This window comes from Euphorbia lathyris, chromosome 2, assembly GCF_963576675.1.
Source record: "Euphorbia lathyris chromosome 2, ddEupLath1.1, whole genome shotgun sequence".
NCBI lineage: Eukaryota > Viridiplantae > Streptophyta > Magnoliopsida > Malpighiales > Euphorbiaceae > Euphorbia > Euphorbia lathyris.
The window spans coordinates 52,590,344-52,606,116 of NC_088911.1; the positions used below are offsets into that span (position 1 = coordinate 52,590,344).

The 15,773-nt window shown below is 35.0% G+C and overlaps 2 protein-coding genes across 4 annotated transcripts; both read left to right on the top strand.

Annotated features, from left to right (window-relative positions):
- Window positions 1-4,082: 4,082 nt before the first annotated feature.
- LOC136218206 (tryptophan synthase alpha chain) lies at window positions 4,083-7,520 on the top strand. The gene is made up of 9 exons (XM_066004969.1): window positions 4,083-4,339; window positions 4,906-5,052; window positions 5,128-5,193; window positions 5,531-5,639; window positions 6,106-6,182; window positions 6,580-6,657; window positions 6,749-6,826; window positions 7,013-7,072; window positions 7,177-7,520. The coding sequence occupies exons 1-9, from the start codon at window positions 4,148-4,150 to the stop codon at window positions 7,309-7,311; spliced, it is 942 nt and encodes a 313-aa protein (XP_065861041.1). The 5' UTR covers window positions 4,083-4,147; the 3' UTR covers window positions 7,312-7,520.
- A 4,202-nt stretch (window positions 7,521-11,722) lies between these two features.
- LOC136218207 (light-inducible protein CPRF2-like) lies at window positions 11,723-15,537 on the top strand. Of its 3 annotated transcripts, XR_010683683.1 has the most exons (7): window positions 11,723-12,250; window positions 12,332-12,422; window positions 13,369-13,588; window positions 14,027-14,102; window positions 14,193-14,318; window positions 14,572-14,688; window positions 14,864-15,002. XR_010683683.1 is itself a non-coding variant. In XM_066004971.1 (6 exons), exons 1-6 carry the CDS (start codon window positions 11,867-11,869, stop codon window positions 14,611-14,613), a joined length of 939 nt encoding a protein of 312 aa, XP_065861043.1. In that variant the 5' UTR covers window positions 11,723-11,866; the 3' UTR covers window positions 14,614-14,690. The 3 variants fall into 3 exon arrangements, 2 of the variants coding, with proteins under 2 accessions (XP_065861043.1, XP_065861042.1); XM_066004971.1 differs by lacking the exon at window positions 14,864-15,002 and having other exon boundaries at window positions 14,572-14,690; XM_066004970.1 differs by lacking the exon at window positions 14,572-14,688 and having other exon boundaries at window positions 11,728-12,250; window positions 14,864-15,537.
- The last annotated feature ends 236 nt before the right edge of the window (window positions 15,538-15,773 follow it).

Genomic DNA, 15,773 nt, shown 5'->3' on the forward strand with positions numbered 1-15,773 from the left:
GTTAGATATTTTATATACTCATTACAATTAGATAATTTTTTTTTTTGGTAAAGGGGAGGGGTTATACCCCAATAAAAAAACAAAAAACTAACCGGTACGAGTCATCCTAGGGAGACAAGTACCACATAAGTCAGAATAAATAATAGGGTTAATTACAAATAACTACCCTGTGGTTTGACCGATTTGTGATGTGGTACCTGTGGTTTTTTTTTTTACAAACACCACTTTGTGGTTGTCACCGTTAGCAAAATCAAGGCAACGGTAAAAATTCTGTTAAATCAAAGGGGCATTTTCGGGAAAAAAAATTGACTTATTTTTTTTACTTTTTTAGTTGACCTTCTTCTTCCTTCTCTCTCTCCTCCTCATTTCTTCCATTGTTCTTCTTCTTCTTCTTCCTCCTCTCTTCTCGTTTCTTCATCTTCTTCTTCTTTTTTTTAAAAAAATTCTGAAATTTCCAAACGTTCACGTTTGGAATTTCCAAACATTGAAGAACGTCTGGAATTTCTAGACGTGATTCATCATCACGTCTGGAAATTCCAGACATTCTTCAATGTCTGGAAATTCCAGACGTGAATGTTTGGAAAATTTCCAGAATTTAAAAAAAATAGAAAAAGAAAAAAGAAAAAAAGGAAGAAGAAGAGATAGAGGAGGAAGAAGAAGAAAAAAAGAGAGGATGAGGAGGAGGAGGAAGAAGAAGAAGATGATGAAGACCAATGGAAGAAGATGAAGAAGATTGAAGAAGAAGATGGAAGAAGAAGGAGAGAGGAGAGGGAGAAAGAAAAATAATAAAAAAATAAAATAAAGTTTGTTTTTCCTAAATTACCCCTCTGCCACGTCATCATCTTAACAGTTTCTGTCCATTTGCCTTGATTTTACTAAAGGTGACAACCACGGGGTTGTCACGTCTGTGTCTAAATTTCTAGAATTTATATCTTGATATTAGTATATATTAAAATTATTGGATATATGATATTAATTTGGTGCTATAGGAAAAGTTTGGAGTTAATTCGATGGTTTTATGTATAAATTAAAAGTTAAGATAATTTTTAAAAGATTATAGAAAGATTGAGGATCAAACGTGATATTTACCAAAAATAACTATCAACCATATTTTGAGTGTTATGTATATGGATATATTTATATCAAAGAATTTTCAGAAATTGACATCTTAGGATTTATACAAGTATTTTGTAGAATTGGGGTTTTTCATGATTTTGCTTTTTATTGTGAAATTACGGTTCAAATGAAGCTATTGATTATGCTTCTATGTGAATTTCAGATTTTACTTGATTATGTTGATTTAAGGCTTAATTTGGTTGATTTACATATATACATATATGTTTTTGGTTGCAATATATATCTATATTGAACAAAATGAATTTGATGATTTCTTACGAATTGTTTTTGAATTGAGAAATCTGTTGCGGTTATTGTTGTTATTATTTTGGATTGAAGTCCAAATATGATTTTTATGATACAAAAGGGCTAATTGAAGCCAAATGATTTATGGTTATGAAATAGTTTGGAATTTGATTGTGAAAAGGAAATTTGAGCACGTTATGATTTTATGATTTTATATCCATCGAGAGTTATCCGGATCGGTAGTTGTATATTTGAAGACCATGTTCAGTGAGGGACATGACCTGTGTACACAGTCTGAAGACCTATTGGGTATGACAGTGAAGTGTTGGGTAAGACCATATGGGATAGGCATGTTAAGAGACGTCTCGATTATATATGTGGTTATGGATTGATACTTAAGGGGAGAAACTCGAGGATGGATACAATATTTTAAGTTCATTTGGATTATGTTTTCGGTTATTATTGATTTTGATATAAGGTTTTACGTTTGATTGATTATTTTGATAAAATATTTATTTGATTACAAGTTGGTTTAATAAAACATTCATTTGATTATGAATTGGTTTGATGAAACGTTTATTTGTTTTGATTCGTTTTGACAAGACAAAGGTTTTGATTAAATCATTTTATAAATGTATATATGTAGCTATGTTCAGTACAGTTAGTTTCTATAGCTCATAGTTGCTTATTGAGATTTTTATCTCACGTTTTTAAATGTTTTAATGTTTTTAGGTGATAAAGTACAGGATATAGAGAAGGTTACCGACTGATTAGGTAAGGTTTGGAAGTTGGCTGCTTATTGTTAGAATTATGGTTAGAACGTTGGTATTTCAATTGTAATATAATGGAGTTGGAGGTATTGATTATGATCTTTCTATTTCACGTCCGATGCCGATTGAGGTCGTTTAGGGTCGGGTGTGACAGGGGTGGTGTTTGCAAAAAAAAAAATACCACAGGTACCACATCGCAAATCGGCCAAACCACAGGGTAGTTATTTGTAATTAATCCTAAATAATATCTTGGATGCCTGCAGGAGGCACCCCACGCTCGTGAAGCCCTAGAGACAAGTTCCCAACGTAGTTCGCCATCCAATCCGCGGCTCTATTTCCTTCGCGCAACACATGAACAACATGCACTTCCCAATCCCACCCTAAGAGTTTCTTGCACTTTGAGATCAGCCAATAAAAACCGTGTCGATTCTCTGTACCATCCTGTATTAGTCGTACAACCACCAAGGAGTCCATCTCGAACGCCACTTTTCTATACTTCGTAGCCCAAGCAAATTTTAGACCAAAGTATAAACCCCAAAGCTCTGCCAACATTGTCGTGCAAATGCCAAGGTTCACCACGAAACCAGCTAACCAGACCCATTTATCATTTCTAGCAACCCCTCTTGCCATAGCATGACCCGGGTTACCTTTACTCGCACCATCACTGTTAATTTTAATCCAACCACCCTCCGGCGGCTTCCATCCCACGAGCACCTCCCTAACCGACCGATTTTCCAACCGAAGCTCTAGAAGGAACGTATAATTAATTTCATTTGCTTCCCATTGTATGAAGGCCATCTTATTCGGATAGATATGTACATCGGGTTCGAAGATTGCAGAGCATCTCCACCGTCAGATCCACAATAACACAACAGTGAGGAGAACCGGTCACTCAATTTGATTCCATTCCCCCTGTTTCGATAATCCACAAAGCACCCAGTCCGAAAGGTTTGAATCATAGAAGGCTGCCTCCTCCGATGCTGGGATGAGATGTCTCCACACTTCAAATGCTTTTGAGCAATCCCTCAATATATGTAGCGTCGACTCCGGCATCCCACATGCCAGACAAGAATCGTTGTCACTCAATTTTCTAAACACACGCGCAACATTGGAAAGAATACCACCACTAAGCACCAGCTATAAAAAAATATCGCATCCTTTCCGGCACCTTCTTTCTCCAAATCGACTTCCATAAGCCCGAAGTTAAAGGCGCAGACAACTGGGACTGCGTGAAACTATAAGCAGAAGCAACGCTGAAGTTCCCTGTTTTTGTTAAGTGCCATCTCCAGCAGTCTTTTCCATCCGTCCCTGGGAATAAAACCATCAATGATAGTTCAAGCAAGATAGAGTTAAGGAGAAAAATACCAAACACATCCCAATTCCAGCTACCATTTACATTCCAGAATGAAGCAACTGATTTGTCTTTGAGGCCATCCGGCAGAGGCATAGTACAACGGGGTGCAAGAGTCGAGTTCCCCACCCAACGATCAGTCCAGAATTTTGTAGCTTCCCCGCTGAAAAGCAGACGTTCCAACCCCTGATTGAGCAACTCAAGACCCTTCACAATTAGATAATAATAAATAGCTAACAATAATAAAAAAAACAGTTAACTGCAAATAATTAACAACAATAACAACAGTTATAATAAAAGTTATCAACTAATGGTTGAATGTTCTAAATGTTTTCTCATTTTTTTAAAATAAAAAAATTCTTAAAATTGTATTTTTTCTTATTTTAAAAAAATGATAAATATTTCTAAATAAAAGCATTTTTGTTATCCTCATCAAATTTTCAAGATACATATAGAAAACAAATAGGACTGGGTCCCTAGTCCGAATCCTTGGAATGGAAAGAATAAGATAAGACGAAAACGTTGCCGTATTAATGAAGGTCAAAATTGAGAATACTCTGAACCTTACCAAACATGTTTTCAGTATTCATAAACAAATAAATAATAGTAGCTGGGGTGGCCACTGGACAAAGCCTCAAACGTTAGTCTAGCCGAGGAGCGTGAAATGGCTATTTCCCTGAAATCAACAGCTAGCTTCCTCCACAGAAGTAATCCTGAAACCCATCTTCTTATTCCTTCCCCTTCCTTCAAATCTACTGCCATTTCTACTAGAAGATTTGCGCCAATGGCTTCTCTCACTGCTGCCCCCTGTCTTGGTATAGCTGAAACTTTCTCCAATTTGAAGAAACAAGGCAAAGTAAGTTCTTTCCTATTCTTTTTCTCTTACGCTGTCTCTGTCTGCCTTTTTCTTCTGCTTTGAGAATGGAAGGATATCATATGTAATCTGTTTGATTTGATGAGGTTTGTGTGCTCATTCTTTGTTTGCTTCACTTATTTCAAACGTCCATCTATTTGTATTCAAAGCTGAAATTTGGGGATATCTATTAATATCATATTTCAGTCTTGATTATCGATAAATTAAGCTATTCATTGGGTACCCCTCTAAGTTAACCAAGTATGCAATGTTTTCATTTACATTTTGAATGGTAAAATGAAATTATGTAACTCAGCTAATGTGGAATTAGCCCTCATTTTTCACTTTAATTTGGTGGTGGAACGAGGTTTTTTTATTTCTGTGATTCTTGAAGGCTGATGTTCCCATCCTGATTGGCTTTGTGCCTGAGTACCATTCTTTGATTTACAAAAGGACATTACTTTGGGATTTGGAGATCGAGGAGGAAGCAAAAAGTGAACATTAGAATTAGGATGGATGATACTTTTGATGGGTGTAATGACTAAATTTTTTTAGCGTCTTGTTTGAAGGTGGCACTGATTCCATACATCACGGCTGGTGACCCAGACCTTTCCACCACAGCAGAAGCCTTGAAGGTGTTGGACTCCTGTGGATGTGATATTATTGAATTGGGTGTGCCTTACTCTGATCCTTTGGCAGATGGTCCTGTTATTCAGGTATGATATGATGATACTGTACTACCTGTATATGTTTTCTTTTTTAGTCTTCTAATGGCTGTCTGATATTGTTAGGCTGCAGCTACTCGCTCCTTGGCAAGAGGAACTAATTTTGATGCAATCACATCGATGCTGAAGGAGGTAAAATCATCTTATAGCACTTGACAACCTTTCTGCTGCAGATAGATTTCTCAGATTACATTATTAGTACTTTTTTATCATTTAGGTTCACCATTCTAGGCAAAAATCTAGCAGAAACTGTTCAATTCATGAGTACATTAGTTAGATAATTAGATTGATGAGATATATACCTAGGTTAGATTGACTTGCTATTGATACTAAATCCACTTTAATCCAGTTCTAGATCATATTCTTTTCCCTGATTGGTGATTATGCTGTTTTTTGACACAAGAGACCTGAAACCCTTTTTCTTATATTTTGGTGGCTCTTACTTGCTAATAATTGTATATTTGTGCAGGTGGTTCCTCAATTATCTTGTCCAATTGCTTTATTTACATATTACAATCCAATATTGAAGCGTGGAGTTGATAAGTTCATGTCCACTGTGAAAGACATTGGAGTACATGGTAATGGACAAGCTTATCTGCTTATGCTTGCATTTTTCTATTATCACGGTTACGAAATCTAATTGGTAAATACTTTGACTAGAATAGAGCCTTTTCATGCTAATCCACTTCTAAATTGTTAGGCATAAAAGTAAAGTAAAACACACTTCATTACCAAAATGCATCTCCACCTTGGATGGACTTTTAATCACTTTTTCTAAATGCGTCTTGGGGTCTGAAATTGGTCATGTGATCTGAGAACAAGAACTTAACAGTTTGTCTTGAGAGTTCTCTTATATCAGCTTAAGTCATTATCGTGGGTTGGATGCATTTGATGGTTTTTCTGATGGGGAGAAAGAAAAAAGGGAATGTGTACACCATGATATTTACCCACTTCTGACAATGTGGGAAATGAAAATTCTTGCTTCCATTTATTTTCTTTATGAATCCTGGGTACTGTATGATGATATTCTGGGCTTGTTCGTAGGACTTGTGGTTCCAGATGTACCTCTGGAGGAAACTAAACTTTTGAGGGATGAAGCTCTCAAGAAGAACATTGAATTGGTTAGTTGTTCTCTCTGACTTGAGCATATATATCCATTTATAAATAGGATACAATAGATAAAGTAAAGCTGAAATTGCTTTTCTTTCCCTAAATTGAAACACAAGGATTCTTGGCTAATGGTATGATGATGTGTAGCTTATAGTGCTATGGATGGGAAACAAACTTTTTGGCTAATTGTTTAGTAATCATTCATTCTGTTTGTGCATTTCTATTACCTCATTATAATTCTTTTCATGACTTATTAAAAGTTACTTCTTTCTTGATTGATAATTGGAAGAGGATATAGGTTTTTTCCTCATCTTAGGCTAGTTTTGTAAGTTCAATCATGATAGTTAGCAATCTTCACTCGGTAAGTGCATCAAGTTGATGTTGCTTTTCTAAATTGGTGGCTTGTAGGTACTGCTTACCACACCGACTACTCCAAAAGAGAGAATGAAAGCCATTGTTGAAGCATCAGAGGGATTTGTGTATCTTGTAAGAGTCTTAAAGAGTTTACTCTTAAGTCACAATACCAAAAGATAGAGCATTTTCTGGATTTAACTTTCAATTTCTTTTGGAATTATAGGTGAGCTCAATTGGAGTTACTGGTGCTCGTGCATCTGTAAGTGGCCGAGTTCAAACCCTTCTACAGGAGATTAAAGAGGTATACTTTATAATCGAATAACTACTGTTGATAGGTGATAGTAAGTAGCTTGCTAATTTCTGTATAAACCCAATCTGCTAAATAAAAGGCGAATGATTCGATTAGCTAAATTTGATGCTTTTGAGAAAAGGTTAACACTAGTCAAGGATATTTGCATGTAAAATGAAGCTGGTGTTATTTTGACAGGCAAGTTCTAAACCTGTAGCAGTTGGCTTTGGTATATCTAAACCTGAGCATGTTAAACTGGTTAGTCTCTTCTGAAATGAATTTCATTTAATTATCATTTATTTGATACTGTTTGAGCATCAAGCTAGATTACTGTTTGTTAGAGTAATGAAGTTTGGTTACAGGTTGCGGGATGGGGTGCGGACGGAGTAATTGTAGGCAGTGCTATGGTGAAGTTGTTGGGAGAAGCAAGCTCACCTGAGGAAGGGTTGAAGGAACTAGCTAATTTTACCAAATCTTTGAAGTCTGCACTTCTTTAAATCCAATTTTATTACAATAAACTGAAATCAATAAATTAATAATTATGTTGTCTGTTGTATTTAGCTGATGCTATTCATCTCCCGGAAAAATCATAGACTTGTGTAATGAGGATTTTGGAGCTTGTCTAAGTGAGTTAGTAAGATGGTCCCATTTCAACTACCAAACATATTATTCTTCTACAAGTAAACAAAAATTTAGATTTCAAAAAGCCATATTTAAATTACTGATAAGGTATAAATTTGCCTCAATAGCTAATCAAGTGTGAATTTATTTTTAATGTATGAAATGGTTAAAATTTATTTTGAACTGGCTAGTCTAATGTTATTTAATGGTTATATTGGACTTCGTAAATAAATTGACTGTTAATTAACATTCACATTGGGCTTTTTAAATAAATATGTTTATAAATGGAAACAAGTTTATTTATTTATAAATGGAAACAGTTTTGTATATTTTGATAAATTATTTGTAATGGCGATAATAACAGCAAGTGTTTTAGGTAATGGCTTTTGTGATTAATTTTTAAGTGAAACTTATTCTTTGTTTGTTTTGAGTCTTTTTAAAGTTAATTTGAGTGATTTTACTTACACTTCCTTGGTTACTATAATTAGTAACTTACTTTTTCAATATTATTCTGAACATTTTATTTTATTTTCACCACTCTATGTTTAATATAAATAATTTATTATATAGATATAAAAGTAATTTATATATAAGCTTACTTTACCTTCAAATCAAATACAACAACAACAAAGCTTTAGTCCCGAAATGATTCGGGGTCGGCTAACATGAACCATCATATAAAACCGTGAAATCAAGTCGTGTCAGCGACACAAATTCGCTCCCTCCACTCCGTCCTATCCACTACCATATTTTCCTCAATTCCCAGTAAACTCATATCACTCTCGATCACCCTCCTCCAAGTTTGCTTAGGTCTTCCCCTACCCCTCACCACTACATCCATTTGCCACTCTTCGGTTCTCCTAACCGGCGCATCAAGCGCTCTACGTCTCACATGGTCAAACCACCTTAGTCGGTTTTCTCTCATTTTATTCTCAAATCAAATACAACTAAAATTATTAAATCGGTACTTATCTTACGTTGTTTCGAAACACAACAGGATATCTCATATATACTACTAGACGAAAATCCGTGCATTGTTTATTTATTTAAATTTGATAATTTCTTTAAAAAATAAAATAATCTCTAACCATTAAATCATTATATATATTAAAAAGTCATAATACAATTAAACTACAAATTATAGCTTATTGTTTTTCTTTTTGTATGGATGATGTTGAGCTGAGGATTTTACCACTTTGCAAAGAAGTCTAAGAGTTGAAGGGTGAGATATAAGCCTAGTGGGGTTAGGTCTCCGCTGCCAGAACCACTCCTATCATGGATGGTTTCCATCCCTATTCATTAGAACTACTCCTATTATGGATATTTTATCTACTTCCAATGCTTATAAATATCTCATAACTTCAACCAAGCAAGGGACTCATTCTCTCCCTACATTTTCTCTCTCTACTTGATATACTCTCTCATTAACTTGTTTGTTGGAGTTTAATCACGTGCAGGTCAATTGAAGTGACTTGCTATTGTTCAATCTCCATACTTTTTCATCTATTATTTAGTAACATTTGTCATTTGATCTATCCAAAATTCGTGAAATCTCAACTATCCACACTAGTGGATTTTTTTTTTATCAATTTTGAATAGACTAGGATAATAATAAATCATGGGGTAAAAATAAAATTTTTAAATAGATGAAGAAGTAATGTTACTCCCTTCATTCAATTTTATAAGTCATTCTAGCAAGTTAGTTTTTTCCCAAATATAAGTTATTCTAGTTTTACAAGAATTTAAGCATTAAATTTTTGTTTTTATCCATGTGTTTTTGAACATTTCAAGGCTTATTCTCCAATCATTATATGAAAGAGAATTGTTTTTTAGTTAACCAATATAAATTCATTAATTTAACTCTATATTAATTGTATTTCTTAATTTGTGTGAAATACCCTAGCATGACTTATATAATGAAATAAGAGTAACAAATAATAATTCAGAGCCAAAAATCAAGATTTTAGACGGTTGAAGACTCAAATATTACTTTAAGCCATTTTAAGCGTTAGCTATGTGAAGAAAATGTTACTATCTATATATCATTACCGCTTTAAATGAGGCGAGCCAATTATAAGCAGCTCGGTGTTCAGCTCGATAAAAATTTGATCGTGTTCGATTCGATTTATAAATGAGTTGAGCTTGAGCATGATGAATATTGGCTCGGAAGCTCGCGAGCAGGCTTGATTATAAGCCCATGAACAAGCTCATAAGAAAGCGCAATTATAATGTTTGTAAACACACTCACAAGCAAGCTTGGTTTGATTTTTTTTTAAACCTACTATTTCCATAAAGGAGAAATGTAAAATAAGGTAGTTTTGTGTAAATTTTAATTTTATAGATTTCAAAACTATAAAGTTTTGTATTAAAGAAAGGGAAAATTACAAAATTGGATGAAATGAGAGACTCGTTTACATATTTAGCCCATTTACGCAATCCATTACCTATTTAGACAATTTTTTTATGACTTTTCCAAAATACTCTTAATATATATATATAACACTTAGAAATTTTTAGTCTTTCTTCTTTTTCCCTTCCGTCTGACTTCGCATATTTCGCAATATGCGAAGTATGCAAAGTTAATATTTTGCTTCTGAACATGAATTTAATTCGCATATTAAGCAATATGTGAAGCATGCTAATACAATACTAATTCACAGAATAACTTTCATTTTCGCAGATTTCGCAATATGCGAAGTAAAAGACGTATTTTTAAGCAGTTTTATCTTCACATACTTCGCATATTATGCGAAGTGGTATATAGCAAAAAAGGCATAACAACAAGGATACAACAATAATTCTAACATTAAAATCATAACATTATCAAAATTTACAACAAAATTGCAACAATAATCCAAAACCTAAACCCTAAATCCCAGAAGCGGAGAAAAATCAACGGAATAGGCGTTATTTTGAGATGAGAAATGGAACCCCAAGTTTGAGAAATGGAATCCAAAGTTTGTGGTGATTTTTCTTTTATTTTCAGGAAAGAATCCAAGAAAAATCGGTACGTTGCCACCCCTACATCCCAGTACACCGCCTTTGTATTCAAGCTAAATGGATACTTGAATTTGATTCTGTATTCAACCATATTCACAAAAATTAAGTCGTGTTAACAAGAAAAATGACGATTTGCCTGAAAGCAAAATACATGAAGTATGTGAAGAGAAATGTAACATGAAAAGGACAATTTGGCTTCGCGAAAGCAGATTACGCGAAGTTTGCGAAGAGAAATATAACAGCAAACAGACAATTTTATTTCGCGAAAGCATAATACGTGAAGTCTGCGCAAATAAAAATCATGAACATTTCTCTTCGCAGACTTCGCGGAATCTGGTTTCACGAAGTAAAATCATCCGTTTCAGCCTCTTTTTCCTCGCAGACCTTCGCAAAACTCATTTCGCGAAGTAATTTTCTGGGGAAAAAAATGAAGAGAAAACAGTAGATACATTTTTCCGCATTTTACCATTGAAATCGTCAATAAACATATGCTAAACGTAGAAAAACAATCAAAATAACGTCGAATAACGATGTATTCGATCTGCACAAGAAGAAAGAAACCAAGAGACGAGAAGAAACAGGAAGATGAAGAACCATGGCTTAAATTTCTAAAAATATGAAGATGAAGAATCAAGAGATAAAGAGAGGAAGAAGAGAAAGACATGATGATAAAAAAACTATTGCAAATTTTCGCAATATAAAGGAAAATGGAAAGATCAAAGGTCCGGGAAAGGGAAGAGAACCCGTGCAAAGAAGAGGAATGGGAAGGGGAAGATGAAAGGTTGGAGTATTTTGGGAAAGTGACAATAGTATAACCTAGATACGTAGTGGGTTAAGTAAATGGATCTCCCATTTGACCAAATTTTATAATTTTTCCTTAAAAAAATTTTAAATTAATACATTCAATGAAAACAATTAATCACGAACAAAATTAATGAACTGAATTAATAAAATATTCATAAGCAAAACTCATGAACAAACTCATTAACAAATTTATAAATATTTCGTAAATAACTCATGAACAGAATATTAAATTCAAATTCAAAATCGTTAATTTTTTAATGAATCGATTCTGAACGTGCAAAAATTCGGCTCGACATCCCTAAATACAGGGAGAGGTATATATTAATATTAGTAATGTATAGTGCTAGGTAAGGTTGGGCGGGCGAAAGACGGAGCATAGCACAGCCCACCGTTTCCCCCACTCTAATTAGCAAAAGTTTACGTGTCAGTTAATTAATAGTTATAAACCAAGATCAAAGTACAACAGACGGCACATGATTATTTTCTTATATTCTGATTAAACGCATTCTCTCTTTTTATTTCTTTCAAGTATTTTTTATCTCAACAAACATGAACCTCTCGCTCACACAGGAAAACCAAAACTAGAGTCTACCCCCAAAAAAAAAAAAATCAGTTGAAGAAAAGCCGATGAATAGTATTTTCTCCGTCGATGATATATCCGACCTGTTATGGCAGGGTCCGATGCCGTCTCCGGCGATGACTAGGAGCCCGTCGGAGTGGGAGCTCGAGAAGTTTTTAGAAGAATTTCCTGCTCCTGCTTCCTCCTCTGCTACCGATAACCCCGTCTCTCGACCTTCCCTGGTATCGCAGTCGTCGACTTCTTCCAAGCCTCGGAATGTTGATGATGACGTGGTGGAGATCGGAAAGCCTGAAATTCCTCCTCTTCCTCTTTGTAATCGTCTTCAGCAGCCTTTGGATCGCGCACCATTGGATTCAACTGATTCGGATGAATACCGCGCTTTTCTCAAGTCGCAACTTCATCTTGCTTGCGCTGCTGCGGCCAAGTCTCGGGTACTACATGTACATTAGTTTGATTAACTATTAAGTTTAAATGCACTTGTTTGATCGGTGGAATTATGAATGTTAATGAAGGATTCGAGTGTAAAGCCTGAAGTTATTTCTTCTGTGGCTGAAGATCAAAGGATAGCTACCAAGAATTGTCAATTAGAATCACAAGTTTCTGGTAAATTTTGCTTATTATTTGTGCAGAAGGCTACTTTGTGGTTGCAATTTTTCTTCAATTCTCACTGTTTGAACTTAATAAATTAGAATTTCATGGATTATAGAATCCGTATCTGAAGACTTGACAGGCATGAAAGGTTAATTGGGTGCATTAAATATAGGTTTGGGTCAGAAGCCAGTATGTTATTTGAAGTGTTTAATGTCAGTTAGTTTTGTTATTCTTTTCTAATAGATGGATCTGTTCAACAAATGACATTAACATAACGGTATATAGGTTTTAAAGGGGAAAAAAATTGAGATGTGTTTATTGTTTTCTTCTTCTTGAAGTATAATTTTTATATGCTATGGGCTTAGCTTCAAGTCAAATTCATCAAGCTTCAGTCCTTAGAAGCTAGAGAACATGCCTTAATGCAACAATAACTCAATAAGGTCACTCTTCGGTCACCAAAAAGTCATGGATTTTACCTTTGAAAACAATCTTCTTGTGAAAAGTGCCGAGGATTCTTTGTATACCCTATTTGACCCTTGCAAAATGAGTGTCATGAATTGGGATACCGGGTCCTTTAGAAGCTAGCTACTATGTCTTGAATCTGCAAAATCCTTGATTTACATAGCCTTTTGATTCTTGCTGCTTAAGGGCAATATCATTTAGTAGCTGACAAGCCTGATGTATTTTATTTTCTATTTGCTTATTGTTTTGCAATTCTTATTTGTTCAATTGTTCTATGTATGAGGACAACTAGATGTGCGAAAAATTTCATGCAGGTGCTGCCTATGAAGTTGCAGATTCATCCGTTTTATAGGTTTATTTCTCCATAGTGATACCTAATGTCCAATATCTGCTATAGGCTTGCTGCAAAATTGAGCATTCATTTATAGTGTTTTCTTGCACAAGCTTTTCTCTACTTTTTGAACGTTATACCATGTCTGTCTTTTGGCTATTACAGGTGATGGGCCTAGGGGCCCTGAGGTCTCAAAGTCACAAAGTGAGGTGGATGGTGGATCAGTTAGCATTCCAGCATTATCTCCTATGCTGAGAATTCAAGAGGTATCCGTCCGGCAAACAACTAGTGGATCTTCAAGAGAAGATTCAGATGATGATGACCTTGAAGGAGATACAGAAACTAATGAGCAGCTGGGTCCTTCTGATGAAAAACGTGCAAGGAGGTGATTGTAGCTCCTTATTTTGACTGTCGTGTTTTGTTGCTTTGGTTGAGAGTTTTTTTGAAGGGTAATTGGTAATCTTTGATTGCATCCTTTTTCCTTTTTATTGGTCGTTTGAGTAATTGTCCAAGGGCTACAAACCGTTGCTTTTGCGATTGCTAAATATAGCATACAGTCATTTTGGAATGGGAGAATCATAAGCAAATTACTTAATACTTCGTAAACCTTATGTAAGTGCCACTTTGGGCAGCTGCTACTGTGTTTTAACTTTTACTGCCAGTTGACTTTCTTCATTTTTATGTTTTTGAGAGTATGAATGAGGTGGAGGGATCTTTTTCTGAGTTTGTCTTGACAAATTCCCCACAATTTTATTTCCATTTATTAAATCAAAATTAATGGTTGTTGATGAATTGAAATGCTGATGTCCTGACGGTGTATCAGGATGCAGTCAAATCGAGAGTCAGCCAGACGTTCAAGAAGAAGGAAACAAGCACAGTTGAGTGAACTTGAAACACAGGTTTAGCCCAATGCTTGTCTCTAGCACTTTCTTGCTTCATGTTATTATTTTTTCCCCCTACATGATGAATTCGTGGTTGTCTAATAATAGGTTGGTCAACTGAGGGATGAACGCACGACGTTGCTAACGCGCTTAACAGACATAAATAAAAAGTGTGATGATGCTTCTGTTGATCATAGAATTTTGAATGCTAATATTGAAACCTTAAGGACAAAGGTATATTCTTATATCATATCTCTCACTGTTTTACTTGGCAAATTGCTTGTCATCTTTTATGTACAGAAATTGCTTAATAATTTACTTCTCAGACTTAGATATTGTAAAGCTGTAATGTTTATGAATATAGAATTCTAATAAGATCGCGAAAAACAAAGGTACATTAGGATGTTATACGAGAACTGATTGAATGTGGACACGTTTGGTTTCCCACGTGTGTTTATAGCAGAGTGAAATATCTTTTCCATAGCAGGGCCATCAGAAAATCTTGTATGGTGTTGCATTAGCATATTGAGAGAAAACATCAGCTCCAAGTTGATCCCTCCTTAATATTTGGGGTCGAGAAGTCAGTACCATTCATCACATAGAGGTTGGTTAGCTTGAGATCAGGTGTCGTCTGTTTCAACCACCAGAAAACTGCTGGTGGAAAACTATATTCATGGCTTGTCCATTAAATCTTAATTCTTAATGGTGTCATGGAAATAGTTGATAGACTTGTGTTTTATCGATCAATTTTATCAGGTGTTATGATTTGAATTTTCCAGGTAAAAATGGCAGAAGATCAAGTTAAACGAGTGACGGGTTTGAATCCATTGCTTCTAGCACGGTCCAACATGCCAAGAATGGGAATGCAATATGTGGCTGGACAAACTGATGCATCATCAAATGTTGCTCTGCCAATGCAGCCAAATAATAACCATTTCTTTCACCATTCAGTTCCTAATACTACCTCTGGTGCTCCACATATCCAGAGACTAAACAATAGCTGCCCAGACAACAATTTTGGTACAAATCCTCAACTTGCTAATGGAACAACTAACATCGGAGGAGTGGCTTCTGTGCAGCAGTTAACTGGTAATATTCCTCCCATTCAACATGTGCAAACGCAAACTGGTTCTACAATCAATCCGGCAAGAGACAACAAAGGGGTTTCTCAGCCAGTTACTAAAGATAACAAGAAGAAATGATTTATGAATCAGATGCTTTCTAATTGTTTGTTGAGTTTGGATTAGAAAAAGGAAGGCTATATTTAATGGTACAAACATCAGTTCAGACAATTATTGCAGGATTTTTTAACTTGTATTAGGTCCTTAGATTTTTTTTTTTTTTTTTTTTTTTTTTTTTTTTGCGGACTTCTTTTCAGTTACAGGTTCTCCTTATTTACATTTTTGTTTAGGGGGAGTACTAAGCCGTTTATACAAGTCGTGTTAGCCATTTCTTTCATTTGTCAACCATTATTGCACAGATGAAACGCTGAACTGAATTTGTCACAAAGTGCAGAATCATAGGATCCAGAAAAAGTTGCAAGTAGGTAAAAAGAAAAAAAAAAATCAAAATACTATCAACATAACATGCATCGAATTTATGTGAAGTTTATGACAATTTTCTAGAGGTGTCAAAATGGCTAAAAAGATTGACCCAACCTATTTAATAAATGGTTGACCCAATCCAACC

Bases quoted from the DNA above. Each gene is read 5' to 3' on its own strand.
- LOC136218207 (XM_066004970.1), top strand. From the start codon at position 11,867: ATGAATAGTATTTTCTCCGTCGATGATATATCCGACCTGTTATGGCAG. The intron at 12,251-12,331 runs GTACTACATGTA...ATGTTAATGAAG, and splicing joins CTGCTGCGGCCAAGTCTCGG to GATTCGAGTGTAAAGCCTGA. The intron at 14,319-14,863 runs GTATATTCTTAT...TGAATTTTCCAG, and splicing joins TTGAAACCTTAAGGACAAAG to GTAAAAATGGCAGAAGATCA.
- LOC136218206 (XM_066004969.1), top strand. From the start codon at position 4,148: ATGGCTATTTCCCTGAAATCAACAGCTAGCTTCCTCCACAGAAGTAAT. The intron at 5,640-6,105 runs GTAATGGACAAG...GCTTGTTCGTAG, and splicing joins GAAAGACATTGGAGTACATG to GACTTGTGGTTCCAGATGTA. The intron at 6,827-7,012 runs GTATACTTTATA...TTATTTTGACAG, and splicing joins TTCTACAGGAGATTAAAGAG to GCAAGTTCTAAACCTGTAGC.